This window comes from Archocentrus centrarchus, chromosome 16 (assembly GCF_007364275.1).
Source record: "Archocentrus centrarchus isolate MPI-CPG fArcCen1 chromosome 16, fArcCen1, whole genome shotgun sequence".
NCBI lineage: Eukaryota > Metazoa > Chordata > Actinopteri > Cichliformes > Cichlidae > Archocentrus > Archocentrus centrarchus.
Genome location: NC_044361.1, coordinates 16,466,460 through 16,484,148, shown reverse-complemented (window position 1 = coordinate 16,484,148; position 17,689 = coordinate 16,466,460). Strand labels below are relative to the sequence as shown.

Genomic DNA, 17,689 nt, shown 5'->3' with positions numbered 1-17,689 from the left:
GTGAGCATTTGATACATTTTCAACAATCACATGTTGTTTCTTAGGAAAAAAGTTAAAGAATGTGAGAGTGGGATGGGGTGAATGAGGTAGAGGAAAATTGAAATAAAAAAGAGGAAGGAAAAGAGAAACTGATCAGGGTTACATGCCCTTGTGGGTATACACACACACAAAGAGTGAGACTTGGAATACTGGCCATGATATACCGTACTCACTGGGACCGATGACTAAATATACACTGGAGCACTGCCAGTGGGAATCTCTCCTTGTTGCTCTCCCATTGTCTCATTACTGCTGATATCTGCCAAATAATCTGAATAGGGTTTTCATTACTTTGATATTTAATGGCCCTGTGAAAGTGTTGAGTGTAATCAGTCTCCAAACATAGTATCCCACCTGAACCTCACTTGAGCCAAAGGTGCACCTCTATTGCTTGAACCATTCAGGCAGGGATGCTCTCTGGGTTTAAACGAAATACCTTAAGGGTAGGGAACGCACACAAGTTAAAACTAACCAGATAAAGAAGGACCCTATAGGACCCTTAGGAGCCAGCAGTGCATTTTGTCACAGTTCCCTATATGACCTTGTTTATAAAATATACTGGTGAACAATGCCTAAACCTGTCTTCTTCTTTTTGTGCAGTAAATTGTCTTCATCTGGGTGAATATATCTGCCTCTGTACAGATCTGAGCATGGAGCTTTAAGCAGGTGTCTTTCTTATTCATGCTCTAGTAAAGAAATGCCAATACCAGCAGTGGCTGGCTTTGAACCTAAGCTCTCAAAGTCCTCCTTTGCCTGCTTATCTAAATGTATGAACATCCATGGATTATTACATTTATAACATATGCTTGCACACCTGGTAGCAGCAAGGTGCACAGGACTGAGAAATCTCCAAGCAGTCATTATGCTCAGTCTTTCCAGGCACTTGTTACTCATAAAAAAACACAAGACTCTTCCTCAGCGGTGTGGTTCATTCTGTAATGAATTCATTTTTCATGAAACTTTTTGGCAACTGTTGTCAAGATAAGGTACCGCTGGAGGGAACAAATGATATTCTCCATGGTGTGCGCGGTTAGATAGGGATAGATGTTTCTATAGGAAAAAAACAAATAATGTTTATGGGTGTTTTTCTTTCTTTCTCAGCCTCTGACACACTGTCCATCATTTCTCTCTCTCCCCCATCGCTAACCCCTCTCTGCCATTTTTACTGTTACAAAAGGCCTGAGCAAGCAAAACAGATGGACAAACAGTCCTCGGGATGAATTCCATGGTGGCTCCTGGCAGCAGCAAGCTGAGGCTGAGGTGCCTGTCAGCATCTACACTGAGTTGTCAAACTCTGATATAGTCATTCAAATAGCAACAGAGTAGACATGTTCAAAAGTATCAGGCCGTGTTTCTCAGGCAATGAGAGCAGGGAAATGGGCCGGTGCTCCCATCTGAATCATTTATGGCTGAGAAATGCAGCCATTACATCATGTAAGTTTGGTAAGGCAGTTGTTACCAGTTAATACTTTGTCCTAATCTTCATGGTCTGTTTTACTTCTTCAGAGCTGAAGATTTCTAAGTCACCATACAAGAGAGATGATGTTGGACCAGATTTCATGTGTTCATCTTGATGTCTTTACCTAGCTACTGAAGCATAAACTGTTTGGAGATCCACATTTGCTGTACACGGGAAGCTTTCCAGAAGATCATTATTCAGACAGTCATTGATTCAGCAAGATTCCACTGACGTGTTCTGTTAGCTCCCAAGAGGCAAAATAGAAATATTATTACAAGTTATCATTTTTCCCACTGCTAGCTTTGTTTACTGCTGTTGTGAGGAGGATCATGATGAACAGTATGTGAAATCTGGAGTTAAAAGTTAGGGTTTCCATGTAAGTTACACTGCCTCTCTCTCTCTTATCTTGTTCCAGGATATCTGCAAGGCTCTGTGGTGCCACCGTGTTGGGAGGAAGTGTGAGACCAAATTTATGCCAGCTGCTGAAGGTTCTGCTTGCGGCCCTGATATGGTGACTTAACACATGATTTAGTGTGTGTGCGCATGTATGTTGATGTGTGTGTGTTGAAGAGGTTGATAATCACAGGCCTTTTTACCTCAAGAATGGCATCACATGAATGGCATGGGAGCCACTGACTTCTACTGGATTCTTTTATTTATCTCCTTCGAGGCAATTCAAGTGGTCTTACCAAAGACAGCTCCAGCAGCTAGCAGGAACATGAAAATACCTTCTTCAAAATGTCATGTGTGAATTGGAAAATAATGTGCCATCTATCCAGGGCATAGAGTTATCCTTTAGTCATATCACCACTAAGATAACCTTTGTTTCTTGTTAGCCAAAGGAGCCAAAATGTTCCTGCAAATGAAATGCCTTTTAGCAAACTATGCCTTTTTTTGTTTAAAAAAAAAAAAAAAAAAAAGCATGTGGGGGATTGTGTTCCATAGCAGCATCTTGCCAAAAAATCCACAAAGATGCCCTAAACAAAATTTATTTTCACTTTTGGTAACACAAAAGCTCTTCAATAAGAGCATTTCATTCAGTATTTATAGACTGATATCTGCACAAACTAAAAAACTCCTTGTTTTTCAGTTGCCCAAGAATGATTTTTTTTTCCCCCATTGACATTTGATGTGTTTTAAAAATGTTCCTTTAATTTTTTTTTTTTTTTGGCAGTGTGCTTCTTTACATTGTCAAGCATGTAAAAGTATGAGTACACTGCTCAAAAGATAAAAGGAACATTTTAAAAACACATCAGATGTTAATGGGGGAAAAAAAATCCTGCTGCATCTATACTGATATGGACTGGGTAATGTGTTAAGAATGAAAGGATGCCACTTTGTTTGATGGAAATGAAAATTATGAACTTAAAGAGGGCTGAATTCAAAGACACCCCAGAAATCAAAGTATAATAATGATGTAGCAGGCTAGTCCATTTTTCCAAAATATCATTGCAGCAACTCAAAATGGTACTCAGTAGTTTGTATGGCCCCCGCATGCTTGTATGCATGCCTGAAAATGTCAGGGCATGCTCCTAATGAGGCGATGGAGGTGTCATGGGGGATCTCCTCCCAGATCTAGACCAGGACATCGCTGAGCTCCTGGATAGTCTGAGGTGTAACCTGGCAGTATTGGATAGACCAAAACATGATGTCCCAGAGGTGTTCTATTGGATTTAGATCTGACGAGTGTGGGGGCGAGTCATTGGTATCAATTCCTTCATCTTCCAGGAACTGCCTGCATACTCTCACCACGTGAGGCTGGGCATTGTTGTGCACCAGGAGGAACCCAGGACCCACTGCACCAGGGTAGGGTCTGACAATGGGTCCAGGGATTTCATCCTGATACCTGATGGTAGTCAGAGTGCCTAGCCTGTAGAGGTCTTTGTATCCCTCCATGGATATGCTTCCCCAGACCATCACTGACCCACCACCAAACTAGTCTTTCTGAAAGATGTTACAAGCAGTATAAGGTTCTCCACAGCTTCTCCAGACCCTTTCACATCTGTTACATGTGCTAAGGATGAACCTGCTCTTATCTGTGTGCCTGTGGTGGACCTGCCAGTTCTGGTATTCTGAGGCAAATGGCAACTGGGCTCCACGGTGCCAGGCAGTGAGCACAGGGCCCACTAGAGGATGTCGGGTCCTCACACCACCCTTGTGAAGTCTGTTTATGATTGTTTGGTCAGAGACATTCACAGCAGTGTCCTCCTGGAAGTCATTTTGTAGGGCTCTGTTGGTGCTCATCTTTGCACAAAGGAGCAGATACCATTCCTGCTGATGGGTTCAGGACCTTCTACGGCCCTGTCCAGCTCTCCTAGAGTAACTGCATGGAATCTCTTCCATGCTCTTGAGACTGTGCTGGGAGACACAATACTCCCACAGTGTTACAGTGTCATCCTGGAGGAGTTGGACTACCTGTGCAGCGTTGGTAGGGTCCAGGTATCGCCTCGTGCTACCAGTAGTGACACTGACCCTAGCCAAATGCAAAACTAGTGAAAAAAACAGAAAAGATGAGAAAAGAAAAAAATGTCAGTGGCCTCCATCTGTCGAACCATTCTTGTTTTGGGGGTTGTCTCATTGTTGCCCCTCTGGTGCACCTGTTGTTAACAACCCCCCTACTACTTAACTGACCAGATTAATATTCCAGAAGTTTAATTGACTTGATGCTATACTCTGATTAGAAAGTGCTCCTTTAATTTTTTTGAGCAGTGTATATAAGACGGGCCAAGCCTGTAAAAAGGGAAACACATTCCTCTTCTGAGGGATACCTGGAGACCTTTAAGTCAGTAAACTGCAAAGGGCAAAGAGACATAGGAATTTATACACTGAAAAGGCAACAATGATGTAGATGGCCTTATAAAATTCTCTTTTAGTGTTATGTAGTGCTAATACTTCCACCAAGTCCAGCCATTTGAAAAGCTTGAACTGCATGATACTGCACTTCTTTTAATAGCTTCTTTTTTACAGCACAATACCCTTGTGTCCCGGCATGGACTATTGAATTTATTTGCAAGCCGAATCAGCAACTTTACTCTGATTTAGTACATTTGAGGGCAGTGTAAATGACCACTGTCGTTTTGCTCTAGGTACCACCTTCCTTCTTTTACCTCAGGGAGCAGCTCCAATTCGTTTGTTGCTGATGTGGCAGAAATATGCAGTTGGCCTGGATCCAAAAAGCAATCTGTGTTCTTTATTTATTCTTTGTTTCTTTTCTTTCTTCCTTTCAAGATGATTCTCCCCGAGGCTTGATCTTTCTCTTACCCTCACTCCCCTGACAGTCTTTCATCAACATTTGCTTCTCCACATATTAAACTTGATGGTTTAATCTTGTGTTCTCCCTCCACGGGAAAATTAACCGAGCACAAACACTGACAGCCTCACATAGGAATCTGTGGCACTCAGCTGCAGGGGGAAAACTGAGGGGAAATCAGCTGTTCTAGTTCTTAGTCAAGGACCATAAGATTAGTTGGGGAGGTGTGCATGAGTCTGCATATGCTGGCGTGTGGGTCTGTGGCCTCTAAGTGCAGTTCTTATTCACATAGTGAGATTAAGAACAGCTGCATATGTTCAGTGTGTGCTGGACATATCACAACTCATGTAGTGCTGCATTTGTGCTCTGTGTTTGTGGAGTTCTGGGAACATGGGAATGGTTATTGACTCAGTCTTTGATCTGTATTACAAGTACAGTGTGTAATACTTGATTGTGGTGTGTGAGTTTTCTCTGTACAATCACCATCATCTCATCCAGTCTGAGGAAGTTCAGAAACCTATTTACAGATTTTCTTTTAATATTTAAGATCATATAATCTTCTGTCTAGCCTGCTGCCTTAGGGGACACATTTGGCAGTGTTCACTGCTGGAAAGCAGCTTGGTCAGAAGTAACTGGTAATACTCTATGCACATTTCTGTGCATAGAGTACAGAAAAATGGAGTGTTTATTGAACCTTCAGAAAAATAAAAAATAAAAAAATTAAATTATTCTTAATTATCCTTCTGTCTCCCATACATTGATCCTCTCTCATTCCTTTCAGTGGTGTCGTAGAGGCCAGTGTGTGAAACAGGGTGATGAGGGTCCAAGGCCTCAACATGGCCACTGGTCAGAGTGGTCCTCCTGGTCTGCATGCTCTAGAAGCTGCGAAAGTGGTGTTACCTATCGCGAGAGGCACTGCAACAACCCAAGGTAGGGAAAGACACAGCAATGGCCTCTAACAAACAAGCATTACAAAAATTGTTACTGTCTCCCAGTGAGGATTTATCCAAAATCTCTTGTGTCTGTGTTGCCAAGAGGCAGTTAGCACAAAAACTGGAAGCAGCACATAGCTTTCTTAGAAATATTACTAAAAATATTAGTAAAAGCTCTACTAAATGCTGCTAAGCACATTATGCCCGCTAGTTGGTTCATTTTTGCTACCTGAGCAAATCTATTGAAAGCATATCTGGCACAGTATAATTTTCCAGTTTTATAATTTATTGCTATAATATTGCAGAAGACTTGATACATGGATGGCCTGCTGTGCTGCTGTGACTGGGGGCCAAGATTATATTAAGAAATGTGATTAAAATAGTGAAGATTACTCACACGGGTCTGTCACTTATCTGCTCACTTAGCCCCCAACTCATTAGTCACTCATGATTATTTGCACTGTCAGTCAGTAAGGGGCCCCTATTCCAAATGCCGGGACCTCCTTTTTATCATGTCATGCTAAGATCCTGACAAGCGGTGGGCTAAATTAGACAGAGCGTGATGAGGAGAAAGAAAGAGAAGGCAAAGAAAGATGGTGGTGAAGTGCTAGAAGGGCAAAAACAGGCAAGTGGAATGAAGCAGGAAGGGGGGGGGGGGGGGGGGGGGAGGGATCAAAAATGTGAAAGATGAAATGCAGCGATATGAAAGGAAAGAACATGAGAGAGAGAGAGAAGTGTTTGGAGGGCTTGTAGAAGGTGTTTTTGTCCCATGGAAGGGATTTTTAGGAACATAACCTGAGGATATACACCTGTGATTAGAGAAACCTTCACAAAGGCACACTGATACACATTCACATATAGAGGGAAGCCTACTTATGTATTAGTCATTAGTGGACAAAAGCATTCAGTGTTATTGTATTAAAGCACAGTTTGAACTTTACTAATTCTACTGATTAAAAAAAAATCCTAAGTGTTTTATTTCCCGACTATATCAAATTATTTCAATACTTTTCTACTATTTCCCGTGTTTTTGGATGCCAGCCCGCACATGCAAACGCACACAGAAGTCGAAGTTGGTGAATCACAAAGAAAATCTGTAAAATACTGAATATTAAGCAATTTATTATATGAGTTTTATGCAGAAATGCTTGAATGCTACATGTTTATATCCATCCCTTCAGACCGGCATATGGAGGGAAGTTCTGTGAAGGTTCCTCCAGATCATACAAACTTTGCAATACCGAGGACTGTCCGCGAAATGCCATTGACTATAGAGCGCAACAGTGTGCTGAATTCAACGGCAAACAGTTCAGAGGGTGGTACTACACTTGGAGACCATACACCAGAGTGGATGGTGAGACAGTTTTCCCCTTAAATTTAAAAAAAAAATACTCATGGCACAAGATTATTTATGGGTACTTTCTTTTCTTCCAGATCAAGATCTATGTAAGCTTTACTGCTTTGCTGAAGGTTACGATTTCTTTTTTGCCTTGGCCAGCAAAGTTAAGGATGGGACACTTTGCTCACCGGACAGCTTTAATGTCTGCATTGATGGGCTGTGTGAGGTAATGTTAAATGTTAAGCAGTCAGAAAGTAGCATGATGTGACCAAACATTGATGCCAAAATGCCACGCTTATGTTCAATGTGTGTGAGGTCTTTGAAGTAGAACTGTGAAGTCTGAGAGAGGATATAAGCAGTAGGGAACATCAGTAATGAATAATAAAATATTGGCCTGTCACCACACACATAATAAATGTTGGTAGTGTTCAAATGTTGAAATCAAATGCAGTATGAGTATTGTGTTTTTATGTGTATGACTTACACTGTCATCAAAAGCGCTGATGTTTTTCTTCCATAGAAAGTTGGCTGTGACCGTGTTTTAGGCTCCACAGCTGTGCCTGATGCTTGTGGCGTGTGCAAAGGAGACAACTCCACGTGCAAGATTTACAAAGGACAGTACACAAAGCAACATTTTACTAACCGTAGGTCACATAAATAAATTATTTGCTTCACTGGTTTTAGTGGTCTTATTTAAAGATATTTCAAAAGCTATGCATTTGGGTTTTTTTTCCCACAAAAACTGCACTTTCCTGGCCTACATAATTACAGTATTCGCCACCATAAAATCTGTGTAGGTTGTTATCATATTATTAACATTTTACTTTGTTTACTGTAGTCTTCTGCGATTTTTAGTGACTAACATCTTGTAATATTTCTCAGAGTACTACGCGGTGGTAACCATCCCAGCTGGAGCTCGGAGTATCCGTGTGATTGAACTGAATGCATCCAGTTCCTACCTGGCTGTGAGGGACACACAGAGACACTACTACCTTAATGGCCACTGGACAGTGGACTGGCCAGGCCGACACCCCATTGCTGGAGCAATTTTTGAGTACAAAAGACCATATAACAGACCAGAGAGTCTCATATCAGCCGGTCCCACCAATGAGACTCTAGTCATAGAGGTACTGTAATAGGTCACTTCTTCTCTTTTTTTCCTTTATGAATTACTTGCTAACTTCTTGTTTTTCTTTCAGGTATTGTTGCAGGGCTGGAATCCAGGTGTGCATTGGGAATATACAATAAAGAAATCTGATGAGAAGCCAATGAAGAATCGCATCAAGCACAATTATACATGGGCTATCATACGCTCCCAGTGCTCAGCCACTTGTGCTGGAGGTACGAGCAACAGTTCTTTTTTATTTATTTTTTTTAAATTAAGGAAAACTTTGTGTTTGTTTTTTTCATAGATTTAACCTTTTAAAAAGCAATTCAGAATCTGTTGCACTGATGAAAAAGGGCACATCGTTTCTAATCTTGATCTTGGTAAAACCATAGATGAAGAAGGCAATTTGTAGATCAGTAGACTACGCCTAAAGCTCAGTTCTGGCCTCTCTGACCTATAATCAGGCTTTTAGCTCCAGGTTAAATGGAGACGAGAGTGTCCCCATCATTACTGAGGGGACATTAGAGGCTCTTGGTTCAAACCAGTGGGACCTCTTCTTATTCAGCTGGAGACCTGCTATTACGAACACACATACACACACACACACACACACACACACACACACACACACACACACTCAAGCAAGCACACACATGCATATCAGTGACCAGTGGCCTTTGTCCCCTAGGCGGGTAATTTGTGGCCAGAGGTTGAGGAACAAGGGTGCATTGTGTAGGCATGGGTATATTTGTGCATGTGCATTTGCTCAGCATCATCAATGTGAACAAAGCTCTTAGTGTAGAATTCCTATTGATTGACCCTGGAGGTTAAAGTTGTCCACCCTGGTCTACCTCCTAGCCACCTCCACCCCTATGAAAACTGATTGCAGGTTGTGATGAGTTGAGAGTCTTTTGCTTTATTAAAGAGTGTGACTGACTAAGTGAGCAGATGTGAAGACCAAGTTTGTCTAAGTTAAGATAATAACCAAAGGGATCTGTTAAATCTGTGATTTAATTGTTACCTAAATTAAACAACACAATGATGCCGAAGTCACCTTGTTTACATATAATTATTACTTTATCTTTAGTAAAGACAGTTTAAAAAATGACAAACTAGTGGTGACAAACTAGTAAGGTGAACTGAACTGAAATAAGTGTTTTGCACATTTATTAGAGAGGCAAAAGTAGTAGAAGTAGGTGTGGGACCATCTTCCATAATGCAGTTTTGTTTATTTTATGGTAGTTAAATAGCAGACAGACTCAAAATGAAAACTGCATTCTTTAAAGATATTATTTCTAAGTTTCCTGATCTATGACCCATACAGGCCAAATGAACACCAAGTCAGCCTGCTACAAAGACTTGAAAGTGCAGGTAAACATGTCGTACTGCAATCCCAGATCAAGACCAGCTACTGGAGTGATGGCCTGCAACACCCAACCATGTCCTCCCAGGTCAGACCCTTTGCATTTTCATATGACTTTGGTCATCATGTAATCTAAAATGTATAAATTATTTAACTGGGTTATCTTCCATGTATAGTTTTTTTAGTTGGGCTAGTGGCATATCTGTTGGTCAACTGGTCCAATGCTTTGGACTAAATTGAAATATCTTTCTTACCATTGGATGGGGTGGTAAAGTGGTGCACTGATTATCGCTGTCACCTCACAGCAATAAGGATCTGGTCGTACTGGTGTGATTGGGACGTGAATGTTAGGTTAATTGGCAATTCTATATTGGACATGATTGGAATGATTTTTTGTTTTTCTCTGTGTATTAGCCCTGTGACAGAAAATGCCCTTTCCAGGGTGTACCCCATGTCTCGCAGATCTGAGCTGGGATCGGCTTCTAGTTGACCCTAGTGGATAAGGGGATGAAAATGGATGAATGTATGGACTATAAATGCCAGATTTCATGACCACCCATATATCATGGATAGCCATGAAACTCTGTACAGACAGCCATTGCATCCAGAGAATAAATCCGAGTGACTTGTGATTCGCATTAAATGCGGTATGGACATTTATGTTCAACTCCACATGAATTCAATCACTTTAGTGATTTCCTAACTTTACACCTGGCACCACCATTAGATTGAAACAAAACAATAGGTGAATTTTCACAGTTTGGTTTGTAACTAAATACCTGCAAAGCAGTTCACATTCTTAGCCTCAGCAATGCTTTGTATATAAAACAAATGAACAAGATAAGATTTTGCTCGTTAATATGCTAAATATCATACTTGCTAAGCAGCAGCTTGTTAGCGTTTTTGTGGTTAGCTGGGTAACATGCTGACACAACCATATAGCTCAAGGCACCACTGTGCAGCCTCACAGACCTGATAGCATGGCTGTAGACCTCTGGTGTTGAGATGACTTTATGTTGTTAAAATATCACAACTTATTCTAACTCAAATGTCAGTAAAGTCAATGATAATTTGTGGCTTTAAAACATTGTGAATGACATCATTAAAGGCTCTGTTCTGGTTTTAGATGGTTCTCAGTCTGGACATTATTAAAAATGGTATTTCAACTGTGCAGATGTATCATCATATTTTCCAGATACATATTTTGGATGGAAAACAGCACGTTTGGCCCTTCAGGACTTCAGGCTTTGTCGATTATTCAATTGTTCAGCTGACATATTCTGGAAGGGCTGTAGCGTACTTCTGGCTATGTGACAGCCAAAATGTGTTCAGCTGTAAATGCTGAACATTTTCTACATGCTTCCAATTCATGTTTGCACCTTGGGTAGCCAGAGGATCAGCTTTAGGGCCATCAGCCAAATACACTGATATCTAGATATTTAAGCTAAACATGGTAGTGAAGAAACAGTATTTTTGTATTCTATCTAGTTCTGATTCCTTCTCTTTCTCTTTGTTCTTTTTGTCTCACATCCTGACAACTTCCTAGCTTCTCTCCTTTTCACCTTTTTTCTCCTTCAATCCTTCTCACTTCCACGTGTTCCTGGTCTGCAACACCTACACATCTGTTCTGTAATTTCTGTCAAAAGAGCCATTTATTAGTTGAGTCAATTCTTCCAAAGTTCCCACGCTATCTCTTCATAATAAAGGCAATGAAGGGTGTCAGGCAGGACTGACTATATTCTTCACCCTTTTCCAGCCCATTAAAGCACCTGTTTTGCGATGATGACATTCTCCTCACTTGAAATGAAAAATAGCTTACATTTTGGCCAAAACATGCGTGTGAAACATAGGGAAGAAAGGGAAGTTCCACTAGACATTCTGTTCATGTCTTTATCCAGTTCAGCATGAAAACCTCACCAACTGTCAGGAATGGTTAGCTTCCATGTTTGTTTAATGCAGCAGGCCAAGGACTTGTAAACCCACTCACATGGATCATCACTTTGGGATCCAAGCTCATAACAAAACATTAACTCTTTTGCCATATCAGGATCCACCTAGAATTTTTTTCTTTTTCTTTTAGATGTCCAGTATACATGTATGCAAAATGCACTGCCAGTTTATTTGGTGGGACATGTTGGTCCACTTCCAAACTCTGCTGATCAGAGCATATTTTGCCCATAAGGTTATACAAGGATACTGGCCAAGACTAATTGGGAAGTAGGACATGTTATCATAAGTTGAGATGCACTTCCAGATTGCTGTGGTTAAGTAGGCTTTCCCAGTTGTTGTAAAATGTCAGTGGGTTCACCTTGAGTACTGTACAAACATATAGAGTGAAAGTGAGAGCAAGACCCACTCATGATTGTGTGGTTTTAGGGTGTAGTTCTGTAGGATCCTGGCGAAGTTTAGTTGGTTTGGTCACTGTCTATATCCCTGACACTCAGGGCCAAGGCAGAGGATCAAAGATCAGTCAACATGGACTGATACTGTGGACATCATTGGGAGTGGTTCACCCGTTGACAGGAAGGACATGTATGAACACATAAGGGAAATGTCCCCCCCTCTGCGCTGCTCTGGTCAGTTTCATGTAGGGTAAAGTCCTGGCCAGAAAACACATCAGTGAAAGACATTCTTTGGACATAAGTGGTTTTGTTGAGTTTGTTGATGATGATATGGTTTCAGAAAAATTTTATTTTTTTTTTTTTAAGGCTGGATGTTCATATACAGGATGATGAAAAATATATGTACAACTTATTGATTGAAATATAAAGCATTTGACATTTAAAGCAGGTTATTGGCCACAGCATTTCCAAATATCAATAAAAACTAGATAAATGGATAGATAGAAGTGGCTGATATAGAAAAATCCTACCAATGGCTGGACAAAGCTGGACTGACAGACAGCACAGAGCAGAGGCGATTGCTCTAAGACTGCAAGGGAAGCTCAGCTTCCCCTAAAATGTCAAAAAATAAGTGATCAAACATATACTGTTGTGTGTACATTCATTGACTAAATGTGCGCTTCAACGCGCTCAACTTTTGTTCAGAATCAGCTTCTTATCACTGGTAACGATGCGGCTTTCCTCTCACTCATTCCTGCAGCTTCCCAGTGCTTTAAACCAGAGGTCCCCAACCCCCGGGCCGTGGACCGGTACCGGGCCGTGGGACATTTTGTACCGGGCCGCACATAAAGAATAAATAACTTAAATTATTTCCGTTTTACTTATTATCTGCGCCTAAACTATATTTTATTTTGAAAAATGGGCGGATTCGCTCCGTTACTTCCCTCCATGACTTCCTCTTGACGTGTCAAGACGTTTCTGCTCACATGATACGTCACCGCTAAAATTAAACCCAGAAGCTTCAGGCCCGTCTAACGAAATCGGTTGGTTGACCTACATAACGCTTCTTTAAATTTTTGAGTGCTCAACAAGAGTAGAAAAGCGCTATGTAAGAACTAGTCCATTTACCATTTTTATTTATCAACACCGGGGATAGCAGTGAGGCAGACCCAGCCATCAAACTGACTCTCCAGCGCTTGACACCGCGGCTCTGCAGCCACGCTCCATGTGAAATCGGCCGAACCCAGTCAAACCAGAAGCCAGCAAAAATGAGTATCAGAGAAACAAGCTCAGGGGGCTTACACTGATTCAGTGTTATGGTGAGTTGTATTTTTCATGCGCTTTATACAGTAAAAATCACCTAAGTCGAAGTCGCACAAATCGGGTTTTCGCTCTAGTTGGATGGCATCTGCAGGTCCTGATTTTTCCTAACATTAATTCCGATAAAATCATCACATAAATCCGTCGGATATTCACCTACCTCGGATGAAAAATCTGGTCCCATTGTAATAAATTTCCAGTTAAATGTGATCGCATAAACTGGATGAGTTTAGCGCTAAAACCCTCCTCAGCTCCTGTCCGCCCACTTCCATGCATCGGCTCGTTCATGCACAACTACACACACACTAACAACGCCTGGAAATTGTTTTAGTGTTTATATCAGTTCATTTCACCGGGGACAATCGTGGCAAGTGTAAGCTACAAACTTGCACTTACGAGTAAAATTTCAGATTATAAAATTTGCAGAAGCAAATTCATAGATGAAGCAGAAGCCATTGCAGCGAAATTCGATAATAGACCCCAAACTGGGCCATTTGAATCCGACTGAGGTGATTTCTACTGTATTTGTTTTTGCGGTGTATCTTATTTTGAAGGCATGTTTTACCATGGCTCTAACAGCTGACCAGGGAGCGCTGTGGGCAGAGAGCCTGTTATTCATGTTGAGGCGGGATGTTACGAGAACGCTGCTGATAGAGTTGCATACGAATACAAAGTGGATTCCCGTTTTTTATTATTATACGTAGAAAATATCACACTTGGTTATGGACGTATCATTTATTTTGACGTATTTATTCGCCACACCTTAAAAGCCGGTCCGTGGAAATATTTTCTAACACTAAACCGGTCCGCGGCTCAAAAAAGGTTGGGGACCACTGCTTTAAACAGTGTGGACGCTGAGCGTCTACAGAGTTCAATAGCGAAGCAAAGAGTGCAGCGAAACGAGACGAGTCATTGGATAAATGCTGGGCTTTGTCCCGCCCATCGGACGCTCAGCGTCTCTGGGGGTCTATGGGGCAGTGGGCTGGCCTCAGCCGGCCCGGACGCTCAGCTTCTGCATGATGATTGGATGATCTGTCTGAGGCTGAATCCCTTTTTGATTGACAGTGAAATGAGCGAATCAGCGATCTTTTGGTGTAAACATCCGTGGGAGCATTTTTAAATTTTCATTCTGTTCTGAGTTGAACCGGAGACTTTCCTAATCCTCTTAGCGGCATTTTCTTTGTTAAAAACGACTAGAGGCAAATCGAGCTTCTATTTCTGGTGGGGTTTTTTTGTAGCTGCTTGTGTTTGGAGACTGACTTCTATCACTCTTTCTGACTTCTATCGCAGTTTCTGTCCAGCGGGTGCTGCTGTATAAATAAACCGACACATTTTATGATGTAGGCTGAAATTGAGCTTCCCCTCCTTGAAAGACCAGCATCCGCCACTGGCACAGAGGCACTAATCATGGCAGCACAGGAACAAGCTCTGAGCACAAGATCGATAGAGGGTGGGGTCTACCACACAAGGCAAGACCCCAGGTGCAGGCTGATCAGAGATGCCCCTGAGACAATCCAGCACATAACAGCAGGGTGCAAGATGCTAGCAGGCAGGGCATACATGGATCACCATAACCAAGAGGCTGGCATAGTATACAGGAACATCTGTGCCGAGTATGACCTGGAAGTCCCGAGGTCAAAATGGGATACGCCCCCAAGGGTGGTCAAGAATAACAGAGATAAGATCCTGTGGCACTTCCAGATACAGACAAACTTGTGATGGCTAACCAACCGGACATAGTAGTGGTGGACAAACAAAGGAAGAAAGCTGTACCGATAGACGTTGCAATACCAAGTGATGGCAACATCAAGAAGAAGGAACATGAGAAAAATAAAAATAAAAAATGCAGAGGGCTCAGAGAACAGTTAGAGAGGATGTGGAAGGTAACAGTGGTCCCGGTGGTAATTGGAACACTAGGGGCAGTGACCCCCAAACTAGGAGAATGGCTTCAGCAGATTCCAGGAACGACTTCCAGGAACGACATCTGAGATCTCTGTCCAGGAGAGCGCAGTCCTGGTTACAGCTATGACAGTGCTCAGGACCCTCAAGCTCCCAGGCCTCTGGTAGAGAACTCGAGCTAAGCTTCTTGAATGAAAAGACTGTTTAAAACTAGGAGGCATCTACCATAGATAAAAAGAATGTTACAGGTACTGCTAAGTGTGCCTGTCTTAAAATTAACAGTGAAAGAAATTAGTTAGAGGATTCATTGGAGATCTTTGAGGGCTGTGGTTGGGACACTAGTCCCTCTATTCCCCTATTGTGTGTATTTCCATGAACACTCTTAGCAGTTGTCTGAAATATCAGCCAAATTCTTGCAAATGAAGGGGACATTGCTGACAAGTTGTGCCTTGATTTATGAGGAGACAGGGATTTAGCTGGGACACTGACCTCATCTTGGTCAGTGTTGCATGTGCATGTCTAGAAGAATTCTGTTGTTGTATGTCCAAATCCGACTTGGTCCACCACATTTATAAAAATGTCATTTTGTAGCCGAACCAAGCCACCAAAAAAACCTTACAAGAACTCTCTAGAGTTCTTGAACAAGAAGAACTAGAAGGTCAGGCAAGAGACGGGCACAATGAATCCTTGTTGTGTCTTTATTACTGTAAATTGGTGCTTCTGATGCAAGCAGTCAATTTTGCTTTCTGTGTTAATACGTGGTATTTGTATGAAATGTAATATGATGTGACATGAACTTCACATTTAATAAACTGAATAGAAAGGTACATTAAAAAACTTTAAAAAGCACTGTCAAAAAAATTGTTGTAGTACTGCCACTGATGCATTGCCTACAAAGCTTTTTGGAGTCTGTGCTTGTATGCCTAAAATGTGATGCAACATATACAGCACATCTTGCATGCAATCATGGTGCATGATGCTGTTGTTGTTGTTGTTGCCAAGAGCAGAATGAGTGGCCATCAGCTGCTGTCTGGCTCACTCACAAAGGGAAAAGACAAGGCAGGGCAAGAGAAGAACAGCAATGGTGTCCAGTTACTCTGAAGCTCTTTTCCACCCACACTTTCTCACCCTCTCATTAAGACAAATTTCAGTGTCCTTACTTCAACCACACCCCAAAAATCACAGCAGTTAGAAGTCTAAAACCACAACAGTCTATTAGCTCACAGGCATACATATTCATATTCTTTCTTCTAGCTCCATCTCCTGTTTTCTGAGTGCTTTTCTTTGGAACGCCTCTTACTTATGAAGTAATCACTCTCATACTGCATTTTTATGGGTGTGTACCAATGATGTTCAAAAAAATTATCAAGGCAGAAAAAAATTTTTTCAAGGATACAGTATTATATAGTGCACCAATATTATGTAATCCACTCTGAAATCATGGAATCCCAATTATGTTAACATTTATCTCATGTTTTATAGTAACCAACAGCTGTTCAAAAGGGGATTTTTCCTCTGCATAGCTCTGTCATTGCCTGAATATTTCCCACTTGCTCAGTTTGTGTATGTCTCCGTTTTGGAACAGGTAACCTAGGAAAATGCTACATGAAGACCACAAAACTGACTCATGTTCACTCATATAAAGTAGTGATGGTGCTGACAGAAAATATATATATAAAAAAATCTTCAGAAAAGGAGCCTATGTCCCCCAGAGCTTTGTTAGTTCAGACATTTTAAGTAATAATTTTATCTTTGTGGTTCATTGTGTCATCATGTGTAGCAATGTGCTGCATTTTATGCAGTCATTTCTGCTTTGTTTTCACTATTTAAAAAAAGAAATGGCGCCGTGATCACAGCACACTGCTGCCAGCTGTGCCGATGACTCCCCAGGACGACAAATGTCTGTACTCATAGACACAAGGTCTACCAACTGTTAGGGCAGGATGGCTACCTCTGTACTTCACCTGTAGTCTACATTAGTAACTACAGGGCTGTTTTCTGTAATTACTGTTACCAAGTATTTATTTTAATGCCTAACAAATGTGTTTTTATTATTTTATTATGTGCAATTTAAGCTCAGCGTGGTAACAAAAACAATCTCAGCTTGGTTACATTTTAAAACATTTAAACCACATCTAACAGCCTTCCATTACTAGAGGGAAAGCTGCATTTTCATGGGGCTGATTTATTCATTATTGTGTGAAAGCAGTCAAAATCTTAAAAAATGTAACATGCTTGAGAATTTAAATGTAACACAGATGGTGGCAGCAAAATGTGATTTTATGTTTTCATGCTGTTTATAAATGCTTCACTTCATATGTATTGAACAGGCCCATCTGACAACAGACACGATCACCTCTCAGTTAGGTGGAACCAATAACATTTTTAATGCTGCATTGAATTGCATTACATAGTAGGTTGAAGCCATTATTAATGTTCCTCAGCTCCAGCTCACGTCTGCTCAGAAGGAAAGGTCTGTGTGTTGCATATATAGCTTTACTGTTCATGAAGAGTTTAAATCAACGTGTGACCACAGTACTGTCTAAAGTCACCCTTCTATTCTAAACTGCTTTGACTCTTTAAACTTGTCACCTCATTGTTGTCTCCCAGATCCTTCAGCGTTTTCTGTCGCTTATCA

General features: G+C 41.3%; 1 protein-coding gene across 1 annotated transcript in view; it reads left to right on the top strand.

The window, feature by feature from the left end:
* Window positions 1-17,689, top strand: part of adamts16 (ADAM metallopeptidase with thrombospondin type 1 motif, 16) — a 56,987-nt gene that overhangs the window by 29,116 nt on the left and 10,182 nt on the right. Inside the window, exons 11-18 of the mRNA XM_030750356.1 lie at window positions 1,914-2,009; window positions 5,530-5,678; window positions 6,862-7,034; window positions 7,115-7,245; window positions 7,540-7,663; window positions 7,902-8,146; window positions 8,219-8,360; window positions 9,452-9,578. Coding sequence (XP_030606216.1) covers window positions 1,914-2,009; window positions 5,530-5,678; window positions 6,862-7,034; window positions 7,115-7,245; window positions 7,540-7,663; window positions 7,902-8,146; window positions 8,219-8,360; window positions 9,452-9,578 — 1,187 coding nt within the window. The remainder of the gene's footprint in view (window positions 1-1,913; window positions 2,010-5,529; window positions 5,679-6,861; window positions 7,035-7,114; window positions 7,246-7,539; window positions 7,664-7,901; window positions 8,147-8,218; window positions 8,361-9,451; window positions 9,579-17,689) is intronic.